Here is an 18,076-nt window from a genome sequence, read left to right as displayed (position 1 = left end):
ATACTGAAAATAGTGAAATGAATTCTCCATCCATGTGTCAGGAAGTATTTAATGGCCACACAGACCACTGCCGTGCCCAACGCTGGCTCCATTTAAAGGTACAATATTACAACCTCCACTGTCCCCTCGTTCATTGTTGTCCGAGACTTCTGACTCCGCCCTCTAGTGCCATTTATCATCCGTATCTATGCCATCATGAAGGAAGCAGGGAAGTATATGGACTTATCTATACTCATACATAAAGGGAGTATAAATGAGCCTTGTGTCATCAGGAGAACATCTAGGACATAACGGATTTATTTTACATGGGTGACCTTTAACAAAACAGTAAAATGTCAAACTTCCTCAAACTAATCCAGCGGACAGATGATTTACTGTCACTTCCTCAACATGGCGACACTTCCTGTCGCATGATGCTTCACGCGGTTTCACACATTAATGAATGTTCACTGGTGTTTCATGTGTTAGTGTGTGTGTTTGAGGGTCAGTACCTGTGTGTGTGTGTGGGAGGCTCCCAAGGGCCCGCTGGTGGAGGCGGAGCTGTAGGGGTCACAGGGGCTGGAGAGAGGGGTGTTGCTATAGCGATGGAAGGGAGGCGGGTGGCCAAAGGACGGATCAGAGAAAGTGAGTGCCTCCGGACACTGAGAGTCGCCCTCCACACTGAAAGAGAGAAAGAGAGGAGGTGATGAATCAGGTCAAATCATCAACTGAGATGTTTCATTAACACGTTTGTTTCCTGTCATGATTTTACTGAAATAAACAACATAAGACATGCAAGACTTGAACTAACCAGACTTATCGATTTTCCACCAGCTCTGAATCATAACACTGTGGTGTATATGCACCAGACATGGGGGAAAGTCGCACATGTGCAAGTCACAAGCAAGTCTCAAGTCTTTACCTTCAAGTCTCAAGCAAGTCCCAAGTTAGTTGTGGTGAGAATCAAGCAAGTCAAGTCCCTGCTATAAGTCAAGCAAGTCAAGTTGAGTCATTGCTCAGGTCAGCTAGCGCCTTTGTGTTTGATAACATTGTTGAACGTAAACAGAAGTGACGCCCAACGGTGCTTAGCGTGCCTTTAATACTGAATTAAAGCCAAGTCCTTTCGAGTCATCTATCTCAAGTCAAAGTCAAGTCTCAAGTCATGAATACAATGTCAAAGTCAAGTCAATTCTTTTATCAACGTTAAGCAACAATCAAGTCATCATATTTGCAACTCAAGTCTGACTCAAGTCAAGTCATGTGACTTGAATCCCCCATCTCTGGTATGCACTGTGGTAAACATTCCTCTGTCTCACTGGCACCCAGATCTACCTGCTCATACCTTTGCTCAAATCTAGATTTTTGCTGGCTGTTGCACAAACTACAGATTGTACTTCCACATTTTGTTGTATGCCTGCCACCACCGATGCAAAGAGTACAGACCTGGATCGAGACAGAGCGCTTAACTAGGCAGTGCTGACTGAATATAAACCAAGATCCTGATCCTGTGTTACCTATTTCTCACCTAAAATGTCTTAAGAAACATATTTTGGTGCAATAGTTGGCTGTAATACCAGAATTTGTAAACGGGAAGTTGGCCCCATACTGTTTCCCGTATTGTAAAAAGGAAGCCAGAAAAGAACTGAGCTAAAACTGTACAACTAAGCTGCGTTGATCAAATATGAACCAGGATTCTGTTCCTGCGTTGCCTTTTTCTCGCCTCAAATGTTTTCAGAAACATATGGCAGTGTCCTGTTTAATTGTAATACAAGGTGGTTTGTTACCAGCCGGAATTTTTTTTTTACACAAATCTCCATTAACAAAATGTCTTCAAGTTTCAGTTGTCGTAATAAAACGTTTGTTCAACCAACAGTAACCCTCCTGTTTTCATTCCTTTAAGAGTCATTCAGACTGATCATAATATCAATTCTGTAAAACCATGATACAGTGAGACCATGATATTTTCTGAGACAGTTATCATACTGTGAAAATCTCAGACTGTCGCAACCCTAGTTATGTCACTTATCAGCGGAAGCGTTTATTTGTCCGGTGTGGTGCAGTGCACTCTGATCGTTGCAGGTAAAACCAGAGCAGCTCTACCTTCCTCTCTGATCAGGTGACAGCTCGACAACCGATAAACTCTTTGCTCACTGGTTCCTCTGAGAGACACTTTATTGTCAGCGACTCCGCCTGCCTACACAGATTACTGCTCAGAGAAATAACACAATGACCGATGGATGATCAATCAATTAAATGATGAATTAAGGAGAAGACGAGAGGAGAGAAGAGAGAAGGACAACGTGTGTGACGGACAACATTAGTTTGTGTGTGTCATCATCAAAGGGGCTCTTCAGTGTTAATCTAAGACACCCGTGAAGCTGGCACCGAAGCTAACGTGGGCACTGCCAAGCTCACACACACACACACACACACACACACACACACTGAGTCACATGACAGTGACTCATGACTAACAGCAGTATGTGTGTGTCTGTGTGGGTGTGTACAGTGTATATGAATGTGGGTGTACAGTGTGTTGTGTTTGTGAGAGACCCAGCATGAGTGTGTGGGAGACACTGGATGTGTGTGTGTGTGTGTGTGTGTGTGTGTATACTTGTACTTGCTACATAGTGAGGACCAACACACGTTTGCAACCATCACAGTGAGGACATTTCTGGACATTTTAGCTGGTCCTCACTTCTTGATGAGGGTTAATGCTAGTTTCAAGGTCCAATTTAGAATCAGGTTTCAGTTAGGGTAAGGGTTGGGTGTAGGCATTTAGCTTTGATGGTTAAGGTTAGGGTAAGGGGCCAGGGAATGCATTATGTCAATGAGGGTCCTCACAAAGATTGATGTGCAGGGATACATTTGTGTGTGGACATTTTGGCCGGTCCTCACTTCTAAAAAGTCCTGTCCAAGTATTGATGCTTGATTCAAAGGTTCAGGTTAGAATCGGGTATAGGTAAGGGTAATGCTGAAAACACACCGATGCCAGCACACACTGGATGCGTCACGCTGCAGCTCATCAACAAACGACAGCGCAAAAAACAAAACAAAAAAAAACAACCTACTTCTACTGAAAGATCTGTACTTCCTCTACCTCTGCATTAGCTTAAAACCATGTGTGGACAGCCCCTCATTAAACTCTATTCCCAAGCCGACGAGCCGATCTCCAGAGCTGTGACTCATCAGGAAGTACTATACAGACACTAGTCTGGCTACTGTCTTACATGACACTGAACTCTGAAAGAGAGATGTTTGTTTCCTGTATTATTCCATAGTTGGGTATCAGCATGTGCACATGTTTGTCATCTGGCATGATTTAATATGTTCAACATGGAACCCATTCGGTCTTGTGGATAGGTGACTCATCTTTTTTGTCTTTTTCTGTCCCTTTTGGTCTTGTAATTTAAGGATACTTATTTAATTGTTTACTGGTATTGTTTGATCATTATATTGTGATTATTATATTATTATATTATTATATTATAGAGGAATTACACTTTTTTCATGTCATTATTTTGTTTGTATCTGGATGTTTACATATGTATTTATACTTGATCTGTTCAATATTTTTTTGATCAGTCACTGTTGAGATAGTTTTTGACGTACTAAGGATAGTCATCTGATTATTTTAATTTTAATTTAATTGGATTGTAGGCTCAGCATACCTATTGGCCACTCTTTGTATTGTCTCTATATCTTGTTCTGTGGATCTTTGGGTCCGATTGGTTGATTGACTGATTCATGCCAGCTGGAGTGATTCAGCAAGGTCCTGGTTGTTACATATGTGGGCTATACCCACTTTGTGCATTAACACTGAGGAAAGCCAAGTACTGAAATGCATCCGTTTGTGATACTGCTGTGCGTTATTAAAAGACTGATAAATATGATATTTGTGAGTGCTGACATTTGGATTTATTCAACTCGTCAGGAAGTAACTTTTTGGCCATTGTCTTTATAATGATGGGATCGTGGGTCGTTTAGCTCGGGATATTTCTCAACCTCAACAACGAGTCTCGCCTCATTGATTCTCTGTCACGCAGGAGACACAGCAACAGCTACAGAGTTCTCTTTATACATCGATGGTGAGGAGAGGAGTCTAGCTGCCACAGGAGCAGAGAGACAGCGCTGCTACGAGAGGACAATGGCATCAAGTACCACAAGGCGGCGCCCAGGAGCACCGCCAATTTGCTTTGGCCTGGGTGTACGCATTCAGCTTTGATGGTTAATGTTACGGTAATGGAGTAGGGAATGAATTATGTCAGTGAGGGTCCCTCACAAAGATAGATGTAAAGGAATGCATGTGTGTGTTTTTACTTGTAGTTGCTACAAAGTGGGGACTAACAAACCTTTATAACTAACAGAGTGAGGACATTTTTGGAAAGTGAAGACATTTTGACCGGTCCTCACTACTATAAAGTCCTGTTTGAGTATAAATGCTTGGGTACAAGGTTCAGGTCAGCATTAGGTATAGGTTAAGTTTAGGATGAGGGTTATGGTTAGGCATTTAGTTGTGATGGTTGAGGTTAAGTTAAGGGGAATGTACAGTGTCAGTGAGGGTCCTCAGAAAGACAGATGTACAGAAGAGTGTGTGTTTGTGTCAAAGATGAAGAAGAAGCTAAAGTAAAGACGTTATTCTGGATGATGTTGTGTTTACATCCCTAAACTTGGATGTATTATATTCTCTCTCTCTCTCACTCACACACACACACACACACACACACACATACACAGAGCCAAGATGACTGCACTCATAAATCCCAGTGAGACCCTGCAGTAAAAACTGAGAGGAAGGTACTCTAGATAATTGCTAACTGTCTCTCCCTCTCATCATCGTCATCATCATCTTTCTTTCTCTCCTTCTCCATCACTCCATCATTCTGCCTCTCCTCCTTCAGGCCTCCTCCTCCTCCTTCTTCAACTCTTCCTTTTTTTTCTTACCTTTTAACTTTCTCTCTTCTTTCAAGTCATCTCCTCCTCTCCTCCCACCACCTCACTCTCTCTCCTCACATATGTTCTCCTATTTCATCCCCCCTTTTCCTTCTTCCTGTTTTTCCCATCACTTGTTTTCAGCTCCTCCGTCTTTTCCTTTCCTCACCTTTCCTTCATTTATTTTCCTCCCCTTATCCTTTCCTTTCTCTCCTCTCCCTCCTATTCCCCTCGTTCCTTTCCTATTTTTGCAAATTTCCCTCTCCCCTTTTCCTTCCTCCTCCTCTTTCTTGTGCTCCTCTTCTCTCATCTATTATTTCCCTTTCTCCCATCATTTGTTTGCCTCTCCTCTGTCCTTTCCTTCCCCTTCCTTTTCTCCTCTACTTTGCTCCTCTCCTCTTCAAATCATTTTGTTCTCCTTTCCTCTCCATTCCCCTATCTCCTTTCCCTTTGTTGCATAGTTTCCTCTCCTTTCCTCCTATTTCTTTTCTCCTCTCATCTATCCTTACCTTTTCCTTTCTTTCCTCTTATATCCTTTCCTCCTCTGTCTCTTTACTCTTTTCATGTTCCTCCCCACACTTTCTTTCCTTCCTCTTCTCATCATTTGTTCACTTCTCATCTGTTCTCTCTTTTCCACTTTCCTTCATCTCCTCTGATCTCTTCTCCTCCTCTTCCGTTCATTTACTTTTTTGCTTTCCTCTTCTCCAGTTTCCTTTGCTTTCATTATTCTCCTCCCCTCTCCTCTCTTTTTCATCTCCTCCTCTTTCCTTTGCTCCTCTCGTCTGATCTGCTTCCCACTCCTTCTTTCCTCTCCTTTTGCTCATACTCTCCTGTTGTCTCCTCTTTCATTGACTTCCCTCTCCTCTCCTCTCCTCTCCTCTCCTCTCCTCTCCTCTCCTTGCTGAGGCTGAGCCAGCTGCAGGGTTGAACTGAGGTGAGGTGTGTTTGATTTATACCCCACCCGGGCACTGAGCACCAGGCTGGCGGCGTCCTCTGGCAGGCTGCAGCCCACTGAGGTCACACAGCAAACTTCAGATGACCCCGACATCAGGAAACCATCACGTGTGCCAGATTCTACTTTTTAAACTTCTGTCTCCACCTCTGATGCTCACTAACACTCACAGTCCTGTTGTTCTCCTGCTTCACTGACTTTTATAGTTTGCTAAGTCTCTGTGGACATTGACTGTCTTGCCATCACAGTCCACATTAGAGAAGATCTGAGTTGATAAATGTGTTGATATGTTCATCTGAAGCACCCTCATTTATCACTGTGCGCTCAGAGCAGTGAGTGTAATGAGCAGCTGCGTCCAGGCTGCCCTGCCTTATTGGTGAAGGTTATTGGGGCCGCTACTCAGGGCTGAAAAAAGCCACCGACACCTCTGTTTTTTCAAGTTATAAAATCAGATCTATATATAACTAGTGTGACAGTCGGAGTGTGATGTGCTGTCTGGGCTGGTCCTGCTGTGGATTTCTGCTGAAGGCGGCTGCAGTGCAGTGCTGCCATACTCAGGAAGAGCGACCAGCAGCAACAATGTAAGAGACACAAAAAAGACTTAATTAACAGTGCCCAAGCTAAAGGAGCTGATGGGATCATTTCACTAGAGTTGTACCTTGTATAAATTTCCATGTGACAAATAAACCTACATGTTTTTTACAGTGAATATTATATTAAAGAGACTTGAGCATTGGTCAAAAATAAGTAATAAGGTTTCAAAAACCAAACCTATGAACAATTTCTATGACCTTGACTAAACAATATATTGAGCACAGTGTTAGTTCAGGCAGGACACGATGTCAAGCTCAGCTCACATCCCAGCTACATCAGCTGATCTCAAGCAGCCCGGTGAACTGATGGATCAGCTGATTGATGGAAGGGAGTCAGCTGATAGATCCTGATTCCTTTTGATGCAACCAATTGGCAAATCTCATTCAGGGCGCCCTATTTAAACTGCTCTGGCCTGCCTACTGTTGCTGCTTCCTCTGCAAGCTGCTTTATAACCTGTCTCCACCCCAGCTCCTCCTTTTCATGTTGTGTCTGACTTATCAATGTCATTTCTGTTTATCACTGATGCTGCTCTGTTCTGTTCCCGGGGGGTCTTTGCTGCTGCTCTCTCTGCCTTAGGCTTACCATGTAGGCGCATGGAAGGGCAGAGAGGTGTGCTCTCTCCGCCTCAGGCTTTTTGCGTAGGCTTAGGAAGGGCAGGGAGGCCCCATAACAGAGCCATACCACCAAATATAATACTGCAAATGGAAATAAAGTTTTCTTTGCCTTAGGCTTACCATGTAGGCGCATGGAAGGGCAGAGAGGTGTGCTCTCTCTGCCTTAGGCTTTTTGCGTAGGCCTAGGAAGGGCAGGGAGGCCCCATAACAGAGCCATACCACCAAATATAATACTGCAAATGAAAATAAAGTTTTCTTTGCCTTAGGCTTTCCATGTGGGCCCATGGAAGGGCAGAGAGAGCAAATCTCACGGACCAGGCTGTCTGTGTTTGCACGTGGAAGGGCAGAGAGGTGTGCTCTCTCCACCTTAAGCTTTCCTTGAGGCGCATGGAAAGGTGAAGAGGTGTGCTCTCTCCGCCTTATGGTTTACCTAGGCCTAGGAAGGGCACAGAGGCCCCAGAACAGAGCCATACGGCCAAAAATAATACTGCAAATGTAAATTCAGTTTTCTTTGACTTAAGTGGTCCTGACTGAACTGGGTTTGCCAGATGGTGAGGAGTGCCCAAATACATCCTTATACTTTCCTCCACACAAACCATAAATATCACACATCACTCTCTATTAGCACTGACTTATATATTGTTTCATGCTATGCAATGTCATAAAGTAAATGACGCGCACCATGCTCAGAGTATATAGACCATTTTACTGCTTGATGGTAAATGAGAAGCAGCAAAGCAGCCGCTGCTCCACTCACACTGCGTCCTCCTCTCACTGAAACATATATCCAAAGCAGCCTTATAGTTATGGCCGGGCACTTAAAGCTGAGATGGCGTGTTATTTAAATCCCATAATAAACTCTAGGCATACTGTAATTCAAGTGGTCAGAAGGAACACCAGACACCAGCACCTCCTCTTGGCTCTGTTTTCAGGCCTTTGAAAATCTGGCCCGTGATAAGAGACTTTGGCCAATCACAGGTCAGTTCAGGGAGAGGACGTTCCAATTGGCTGTTTTACAAAAGCAGATGTGTGTGCACATTCCCTCAGATGATGAAAGCCTGATTCAGTGGCGGAAAATCCTGCACAACTGCCTACGCTGCAAACCAACCCAGAAAAGGAGACTGACTTATCAAAGAGAGACTCTGAGAGAAAGTCTGACAACAAATACAACATGTTTCAGTATCAGCAAAGTGTTTCAGAGATGGAGAGAAAATGATGCTAATAGTTTGGCCTTACGCTGTGTTCATACTGGGAGCAACACAACAATGGCTACAATTCAATTTCAATGGAAGCTACAAAGTGACGCTGGTTGCTACAGACGGTGTGACGCGCTACAACTCAGAGTTGAGCAAGCCTCAACTTTTCAACACTCTAATGATGCTGTGAAGCATCTCATATGTTTTTGTTTCTCTCTTTCTGTGGTACTGTGTTATTTATTTTAGTTAGCCCACATTATGCTAGCTGTATGCGACTCCCTGCTAGATCAGCAAACTTTCTGTTGCTGTAGTTACACAGGTTAGACCCGGCCATTCCGCTGGCCACCAGCCTGCTGTGACACCTGGCTGTGGGGGGTTTGCACTGGCAAGATTTGAGCCACTACAGCCGCCCACTGATGCAGATTTCCAGATTCCTGCCAGCCCCAGTTTTAAGCCATAAAGTGATGTGCTCACTCTCACACCTGCTGCCACCTGAAAGCTGAGCTGTCAGTGCTGCTGCTGTTTATAAAGCCTCCACCTGTGGGCTCTATGCACCCTACATCCTTACTGTCAGCCCCCCCCCACCCCCCCCCCCGCCCACTCCCTTCTGGTCTGAGCTTGACAAGTTCAGAGCAAAGACACCAAACATTCTGACTGTATTTATTCTGTATACCTGAGCTGGTAGTCTAAAATAATCTTTAAGACAGAAAAGTCTCATCCTGATTTCATCACATATTTTTTGACTGGTTTTGTAAAAACGCTCTGCCTGCAAGTGATAACTATGTTCTTTATCGATTAATGGGTATTTTCTGATCAATAATTTCATCTGTGGACTATTACAATACAGCCGGAGGTAATGTATTCCAATGTCCGACCAACAGTCCAAAAACTCTGTCAAAAGATATCAAGTTACTAATGATATAAAACAGAAAACAGAGCAGCAAATCCTCCTGATAAAACTGGAGAATGTTTTCGCATCTAACTTGAGGATGAGTGAGTAAAAAAAATCACAAAACTTTATTCCTGGAAAAATGACACACCTGCTATTTATGGTTTAAAAAAAAAAGATGCTAGAAGAAATGAGACAAGGTGCACTGTGTTTCCATCCAGATGGTGCAGCAGAAGTTTAAAGTGTTGTTCAGTCATCCTCACAGTGAAAAGTATTACTGAACACAGAATGTTTCCAGGAGATGGAAAAATGATCATAATCTGAATAAAATAGAGTCTAGACAGAAACCCAAGGACATGAGGAGGGGTGGGTGACATCATCGATTCTTAGATGCTTCACGATGCGGACATGGATAATTCGGCATTGATTCACAAACATCCATAATCGATTACTAAAATGTTAATTTAAAACGTGATGTTGATGGAACGGAAGAGGCGTAACTAACCCGTGAGGGCAGCGCAGCACCCAGACAGTCTACAGTGTGAGTTAACACGTAACTAATCTTCACAAAAGGCAGCAGTTGCAAGCTTGTTTTGATTTAATGTTCTGGGACGCCGCGTCAACTTCAGCCTGTTACATGCATTGTGTGTTTTCAAAATACACTCTAGTTTTCACAGGAATGGATGGAATTGATGTTTTTTTTCCATCAACAACAAACACACGTTACATTTAGTCAACACACACATGCATAGTAGTTGGGTTTAGAAAAAAGAACAGGGTTTGGCTTTACAATCTTACAGGAAGTGAATACTGGCCTCGATAATGAAAGTCGCTAGTTGCTGGATCCATCTACCACCCGTCCCACCCACACTACTTGGACTTCCACTGCATCAACTTTGATTGTTGTCACGCCGTGTTTCCCCTTGGCACCACCAGTTGCCATTAAACAATGACTGACTTTGTATCATGTCAACTTGAAAGGACGGCTTTTTCGTTGGTGTCTGACGCCAGAAGTCACTGACCAAGCGCTGCATTTCGACGACTTCAGAGCACTATGCCTTCCCATGATTTTTTTATTCCCATACAGGCAGGAGACTGTAAGGTGCTGACAGATTAATTAATGCAGTTAACTAATTTATAATACAAAGACTGCAGACCATTTAGTCTTCAACAGGAGGTAGTAATTTTGTACTAAATATTACAGCATGCAATCACTGGACACTACGCTGGCATAAATATCCCACAGTGTGCAACCGCAGATGGACACAATCTGATTAGGGTATGGAAGCATTCTGGGTGTGAGGGTGAAGGTAAAGGGATCACTACAAATACAATGTGCTGTGTTAAAAAAGTACCAAGGAGTCACACAGTGAGAAAAATAAATCATGTTTAGAAATCAAACATTTTGATGCATCAATAATCGTTTTATCACCGAATCACTGCCCTCTGAATCACAGTGGAATCATGAGGAGCCTGGGGATACCCACCCCTAGACATGAGAGTTGTACACAAATACTGCAAAAGATTACAGAAAGGAAAAAGTGGAGGCGTCCTGGTGGCCTCAATGGTCAAAGATCTTGAAAACCACAACTGTGACCTGTCATATCGTCCTCATCGACCTTCACCTGTATTATTCTATGCTGCTAAATGAGTGCATTTAAAATACCTGAGAAACTGCAAGAAGAATCCAGTGACTGTAACAAAGTTCTGCAAATCTGTGTGTACAGTCACTGAAACACAACGACACTCTGAAGGATCCAACACAACATCCAACACTCACATGTAAACCTCGGCTCTGCTCGGCAGCTTGTTTTTCCCGTAAAACCCCATGAGTCCGAGGGACAGGACACACACACACACACACACACACACACACAGGCTAAGCCGGTTGAATACAGCTCCTCATGTTTATATTTCTTTTCCCGGCTCTCCTTCCTTTGTTCAATTGTAAATCTAATTTTCACTTTCACACAGGCTCTGTTTCTGTTTGTCATTCTGCGTTCATAGCCAGGGGCGGTATCTAACAACACACTGGTAGCAACACACACACACACACACACACACACTGATTGGAAATCTATCTGATTTATATGGGTTACAGTGTCAAAGCACTGATTCCAGTTTCTGCACAAACAGGACAAACGCACGTCGATACACTCGAGCATGGATGCACTCACATGTCGTCAGTGACACACAGACCGCCTCTGTCCTCCCACTGCAGCCAGTCAGCTCCACCAACAGGCCAAACAGTCCCAGAATATAAAGAGTCAGTCAGCTGCCCACGACAACAGCAGTCTTGAAATATTCACATCGTGCACGGTCAGGAAGCAGCAGATTCTCGGGTACACCTCCACATTTTCAAAGCACAAAGAGTCTCTCTGACCATCTTTAATTTAATATTTACTCAGTTTATTCTGCAGTTTCCTCCTGACGCTCTTCGTGATAAGACAGAGAGCATACAAGTGGATTTACCAGCAATGTTACACTGTGTTTAACATCGTGATCTGTAAACATGTGAGCATGAATCTGTGAGCAGAGAATTCTAACTTTAAATCATGTAAATAACCAGAAAAATTGCCTCATGGTTGTACTCCTCTGCAGTCCGGTCAAGCTGCAGCTATAGTTTACATCCATGTCCATCCACACTCATATGTTGCCATGACAGCTGACAATGCTTCAAACAGGTTATGGATGTTGCAGCATGAAAGCTACAAATTCTAAAACATGGATGCTTCACACACATCTTCCCCCTGCAGCTCAAAAGATCGATACAATCAGGACCTTGTCAAGGTGGACACCCAAGATTAGAGTCACCATCTGTTCCTGAGATATGATGTTGAATTATGACCAAAAAATGTATATACAGAACAATATGATGTCACAGTGAAGCTGACCTTTGACCTTTTGGATATAATCATCACTTCATCATTTATTCTATTCGACATTCATGTGAAATTTTGTCATAATTTGCACTATAAATATGTTTTGTGAGACTGCAGTGACCTTGACCTTTGACCACTAAAGTTTACCCAGTTCATCCTTAAGTCCATCCGGATGTTTGTGCCAAGTTTTTAGAAATGCCCTCAAGGCGTTCTTGAGATATTGCATTCACGAAAATCAAATAGACAAGGTCACAGTAACCTTGACTTCTTACCACCAAAATCTAATCAGTTCATCCTTAAGTCCAAACAGATGTTTGTGCCATATTCAAAGAAATTCCTACACACCCTTTTTGAGATATCGTGGTCACGAGAATGTGACAAATATGAGGTCACAGTGACCTTGACCTTTAATCGAATCAGTTCATCCTTCAGTCCAACTGGACGTTTGTGCCAAATTTCAAGAAATGTCCTGAAGGCATTCCTGAGATATTGTAATCACGAGAATGAGACAAATGTGTGATCAACATGAAACTGACCTTTAATCTAATCAGTTTATCCTTCAGTCTAACTGGAGGTTTGTGGCAAATTTTAAGACACTTCCTGAAGGCGCTCTTGAGATATCACGTTCACGACAATGGGATGGACATGTGTCAGCATGCAATAGCTCATTCGCGCAAGCGGTAAAGCATCTACCCAGTTTAGCTTTATGCTAGCACAGATCTTTAGCTTAGCTTTGAGAACCCCATTGATTCTGTCAACCCTACCCTGACTTTGAGCTTGATAACACTGCTCGATTCTTAACTGCTATAAGATTTTACTTTAGTTACCTTTTGTGTAAAAGCCAACCCATTATCTGAGCTTATCTCTGGACGTATACTACAATGTGGAATGACTCCCTGTATTTGTAATTTGACAACAGTTTTAGACCCTAGATCTTTTGATGGTGCCCTCTCATGCACTGATTTTAGCATGTCAACACAGTCTATGACTAAATGTTTGAATGGTCCTTCTGGCACTGGAATGTGACCCACTGGTGTTTTTATTCCCTTCCACACATTGCTTTGAGCATGGATTTTAAATATGGTGACCAATAACCTTGCTGTTTTCTCTTCATTCTATTTTTTTCTCATCACCTCATCACCTCCCTCCCCTCCCACAACGGAAAACCCAAAAACATAATGCCTCTGGCCACAGCTATCAGTGGCATGGAGGCAAAAAGAAACAGAAATTATCATTAAAAAAACATCATAATGACAAAAAAGAATTTATTAAAAAAACAACAAATGAATAAACTTCTGTTGTTGCAGTGTAACAGATAAAAAAAGTGTGTCACGTTCATTATTTATTCCAAGCATGAGCTCATGATGGATTTAAAACCTGATAAAGTCGCTGTTATGGCTCTGTTTTCTGGAAGGTTGTCAACACTCTGAATGTGCACTGGGTATCACTGAGAGGACAGTATCAGAAGTAAAATGCCAGCAATTACTTTCATCTGTGTGCAGCAGCCATGTTATTTTCTCTCTGATAAAATGTGAATGTGACACAAAGAGGTCTCAGATACCACTCTCCCTTTCACAAACACTTTGGGATGCTAAAAGTTGACATACAAAAATAAAGCTGTTTTTAAATTCCCCTGCAAGGCTGCGAGCGTGTGTGCTGCACTGCATGACTGTGTGAACTCGACAGGCAGTGACTTCATACTGGATGTAAACAACAGCCATGACAAACAGGAAGTGAGGGCGCAGCGATGTGACAGAACAGGCAGCGACTACCAGTGAGCCGAGGCCGGTCTCGCAGTCTGACACCAGTACATGAGGGAGGAGGAAGAGGAGGATGACCAGATGATTCATTGACCTGACTGTCTCACAGACTCACTGTTTTCAAACTGACAGACCAACAAATGTTCCTGCTCCAGGGGGCCGGACATATTGTGGAGAATCAAAATAAAACCTCCAAAAAACTCAAAACAGGTTGAGCAGATTTGTTTTTTATCTAAAGACCAAAGTCACTCAAGAATCTGTGTGGACGTTTCTCAAACCTGTCGTTTAGTCCAGCTGAATAAGGTTAATTCAGGCAGATCTGAACACAGTAATCAAGGTTGACTAAACCAAAACTATGGACTAAAAATCGATGAAGCCATAGTGACGTCACCCATTGGTTTGTGGACTCCCGCTCCGAAGCTTTGAGATCGGCATTTTGGCTGGCGCCATATTGGTTTTTTGGAGCCAGAAGTGATCATAGTTTGGCAAGAGGGTGGAGCTGTGGAGGAACAAGAAGCCGAGGGCGCTATTGGCAGACGGCCTGTCACCCAAAGTAGCCCACCTTTAATTAATTGTTACTTTAAGGTTTGATAAAATGGTGAGTAGCCATGAGTAATGGATGTAGCCACCATGATGTTGGTTTATGCCAGACTTCTGATTTGAAGCCTCGACTTTGGTATTTTGGCCGCCCCCGTTTCTGCTTTTTGGAGCCAGATGTGACAGATACTTCCTGCAAATATAATCCACTTACCATATTTCCACGTATCTTGTATCTACTTGTACTTCTATCTACTGTAAAGATCTAGTTTTCTTAATTTGAAAAGCTGAGGTAGTCACGTGTGTCCCTGAGACCGACACAGCAGGTTTTGTTTGCTGACATTAGTCAGCCTCACTCGTCACCTCCAGCTCTGCCTGTCATACTTGGTGCTTCCTCACAATCTTTTTGCCAGACATTTGTCCTGCTTCTTTCATTGTCTTGTTCTCTCTGGACCCTGACTTTTCTTTTAGGAGCTCCTGCTTTTTGGTGCGGCATACTGACGTTGCTAACCAGGCTGCAGTCTGTCTCACGTTTTCATTAGGGCCACTTGTGAATTCTGCACAATGTGCACCTGACCAATGTTAGATGGACTGCACCATTTCACAATACCACATTTATTAATCATGTAAAAACATATAACTCGTCAGTGACTTAAGTCAGTAAGTGAATTGCTGTAGCTGATCCCATTTGAGGGTCAACCATGGACCTTTTCACAGGGCCCCATTGGCTTTGGGCCGGGGTCATCTGTACCCTTAGACTTCCCCCTGACGGCCGACCTGCCTTCAACCAACCAAATTATAATCAGTTTATCCCTAAGTCCAAGTGGACATTTGACCCAAATTTGAGGTAAATCCCTCAAGGTGTTCTTGAGATATTGCGTTCATGAGAATAAGATGGACAGACAATGTGAAGCACAGAGGCATGGGAACAGAACGATCAATAATTTGCAGTATTTTGTTAGTTTAATCCTTTTTATACAAATTATTTAAACTGACTTTAAGTGGCTGCTTTTTAAAAGTATAATTATACAGTTCTGTTCATATTACAGTATATCAGTATCAGGTCTTAAGCACTGTGGTCTCAAGCAAGATATCTCAACAGCTACAGGACAGACTGGGATGAAATCTGATAAAGACCATTTGGAATGATTTTGGTGAACCCTTGACCTTTGCTCCAGCGCCTCCATCAGGTCATAACCCCCCGCCCCCCATACACAGGATATATCCAACAGTAGCACCAGTGGCTTCCTGATCTGAGGCACATAATATTCATCAGAAATAAACAGGGATTAAAAATATGATTCATAGTGCGAGGAGATTTCTGAGGCCAGATTGTCTCAGGGATTGGAACCAGCAACCCGCCCTGCTCTTCTGCCCCGTAGGCTCGCAGCGCTCTACATTAGGACACAACAGGGAATCTGGGAAATGTGTGTTAGTGAGGCACGGCTTATCCAGGCCTTGTTTTATCAGAGAGGGAGTGTGTGTGAATGGTCTGTGTTTGTATTGATGTGTTGCTGTGTGGATTTCTGTGTGTGTGTGTGTGTGTGTGTGTGTGTGTGTTTTTTGTGGCTGGTAGTCCAAACAGGCACCAAATGGCACCAAACCCTGAGGCATCGAGCTGCTTCTCACAACAACTACATGTGTGTCATCCCCACCTCTTCCTCTCTGTCCTACAGATGGTCCTGTATATTCTTCCTTTTTAATGTCCTCTCTGTCTTTTGTGTGCATATGCTCTACATGTCTCTTTCTACATTGTGTCGTCTGTGTCTGTATTCATATTGGACGATTCCCAGAACTCCTTTCAGTGCCTTCAATGTGATTTTATCAAATGGTTCTTCAGTTAACACGCACAGAAACTATAGTATTGTTAAGATGTGATTAAACTAGAGCTGGGTCACATGGCCTATGAATAATATCGGGATATTTTCAGGCTATATCGAGATACACAATATTTAAAGTACTAAAATAATAAACTGCTAAATAAACTGGAGTTGCAGTAATTTAAAATAGTAGCTAAGTAACTTCTGTGGTATAATAAAGTTAAATAAAGTACTATCATAAGACAGTTGAATAAAATACTGTAAAAAACAAATTATTAATGTATTGTTATATATGCAAAATACGATGGGTTATCGCACCTGGCCCACCTCTCTCCTCTTCTTGCTTAGAATAACGTTTAAAAAAGTAGTCATGTTATTATAATGAAATAATCAAAGCAGAACTGCTGATGCTTTAATTCGGGAGTGCCTGGCTTGTCTTGGGTCAAAATGGTGAGCTTCCGGTCAACAGTAGTCGTTAGCAGCTAGCACAAAGTTAAACTGATACCATGGCTCCATTAAACATGATAATTCATTAACTGTGAGCTGGGAACTATCAAACAACTCTCTGGTTCATATATTAATTGTATTTACAGGATGTAATGGTGCTCCATGGTCACAAAATGTGTCCAAATAGTCGCGGTCTGGAGCCCTGCAGATACAAAACACAAGCCCCGCCTGTTCACAGTATTGTTAAACTCATCAAAAGTTAAACTGTTACAGTGATGCCATTAAACATGACAATTTATCTACTGTGAACTAACTAACAGCTCCCCAGTTCATATATTAATAGTATTTTAATGGTATTTACAGGACACACTGGTGCTCCATGGTTGCAAATGTGACAAAACAGTTGCAGTCACGCCCCGCCTGTTCAAAATGGCATGACAATTTATACTTGATGTTCACGGTATTGTCATTTTATAAATCCACGAGGAACAAGCTGCAATACATTGAGTATAATCAATATATTGCCCACCCTTAGGTTAAATTCAGGCAGCTACAACTCATTTGTTGGAGCGCTGGTCTGGTTATATCCGCTAAGATTGTGATTGTCAACAAATTCCATATTCAGATCCAAACCAACAACTGTCTGTATGCACCATGATGCCCAAGTCTGACATGACATCAGAGCTGAGCCCATTTGTTCAAGTCCCACATCAGTCTCAAGTTGCGTGACACAATAGAACAAAGCAGTGTGGTTATTCAATCCAGAGATCTTTATCCGAACCAAGAACTCTCCTCTTGTTACTCATCCCCTGGAATCCAGTTTAGATTCAGAAGGGTAATGTAGGCGCCAGGTTTTGACAAGGAAGTAGAATGTGTGGATAATAAGACAAAATCAGTGCTGTACTCAACTCTAATCAACGCAGTGAATTTGATAAAAAAAAATTCATATCTGAGTCTAATTATAGAATATAATACATCAAGTCGATGATAATCTATGTCATTACTGCCCAGTCCAACAACTGAGAACCAATTTCATTATATGGATTTTAAATAGAATAAAGCTACAACTGAATTCAAGTCTCAACTAACTGAGTTCAGTTCATGAGTCAGACAATCAATGTTCCCTCCTCTGCAGTGGTCGATGGATCTCTACAGATCAGATAAAGTGAGCACAGGTTAACCAAACACGTTCTCTCCTCCACTGCTGATCTAATTTAAGGTGTGGTTTTATCCTCTTGTGGTTTCCCTGCCCGTTCCAGTCTGCTCTCTCTATCCGTAAATTGTCAGAGCGCCGGAGGCACAGCGCACCGCTTTGAAATGGAAAGTAAAAGATGTGATTTGATTGGTTCTGACTGATTTTGGTCCCAAACACAGCAACTGATCCTGGATCCCTTCTGTTGCCTGTCCATGTCCAGTTTCCACCTGAGCTGCAGCTGCACCAAAGACCTCTGGACACCGAGGCACCAACCATCAG

General features: G+C 42.7%; 1 protein-coding gene across 9 annotated transcripts in view; it reads right to left on the bottom strand.

Annotated features, from left to right (window-relative positions):
• LOC117258600 (IQ motif and SEC7 domain-containing protein 1-like) overlaps nucleotides 1-18,076 on the bottom strand; it is a 259,415-nt gene that overhangs the window by 37,724 nt on the left and 203,615 nt on the right. For all 9 annotated transcript variants that reach the window (XM_078169733.1, XM_078169732.1, XM_033629637.2 and 6 more), the window contains one exon: nucleotides 492-660. In XM_078169733.1, the coding sequence (XP_078025859.1) occupies nucleotides 492-660 (169 nt within the window). The remainder of the gene's footprint in view (nucleotides 1-491; nucleotides 661-18,076) is intronic.

Source organism: Epinephelus lanceolatus, chromosome 8, assembly GCF_041903045.1.
Source record: "Epinephelus lanceolatus isolate andai-2023 chromosome 8, ASM4190304v1, whole genome shotgun sequence".
Taxonomy (NCBI): Eukaryota; Metazoa; Chordata; class Actinopteri; order Perciformes; family Serranidae; genus Epinephelus; species Epinephelus lanceolatus.
Note: the sequence above shows the minus strand (reverse complement) of the source record. Positions and strands in the feature narration are given on the sequence as shown.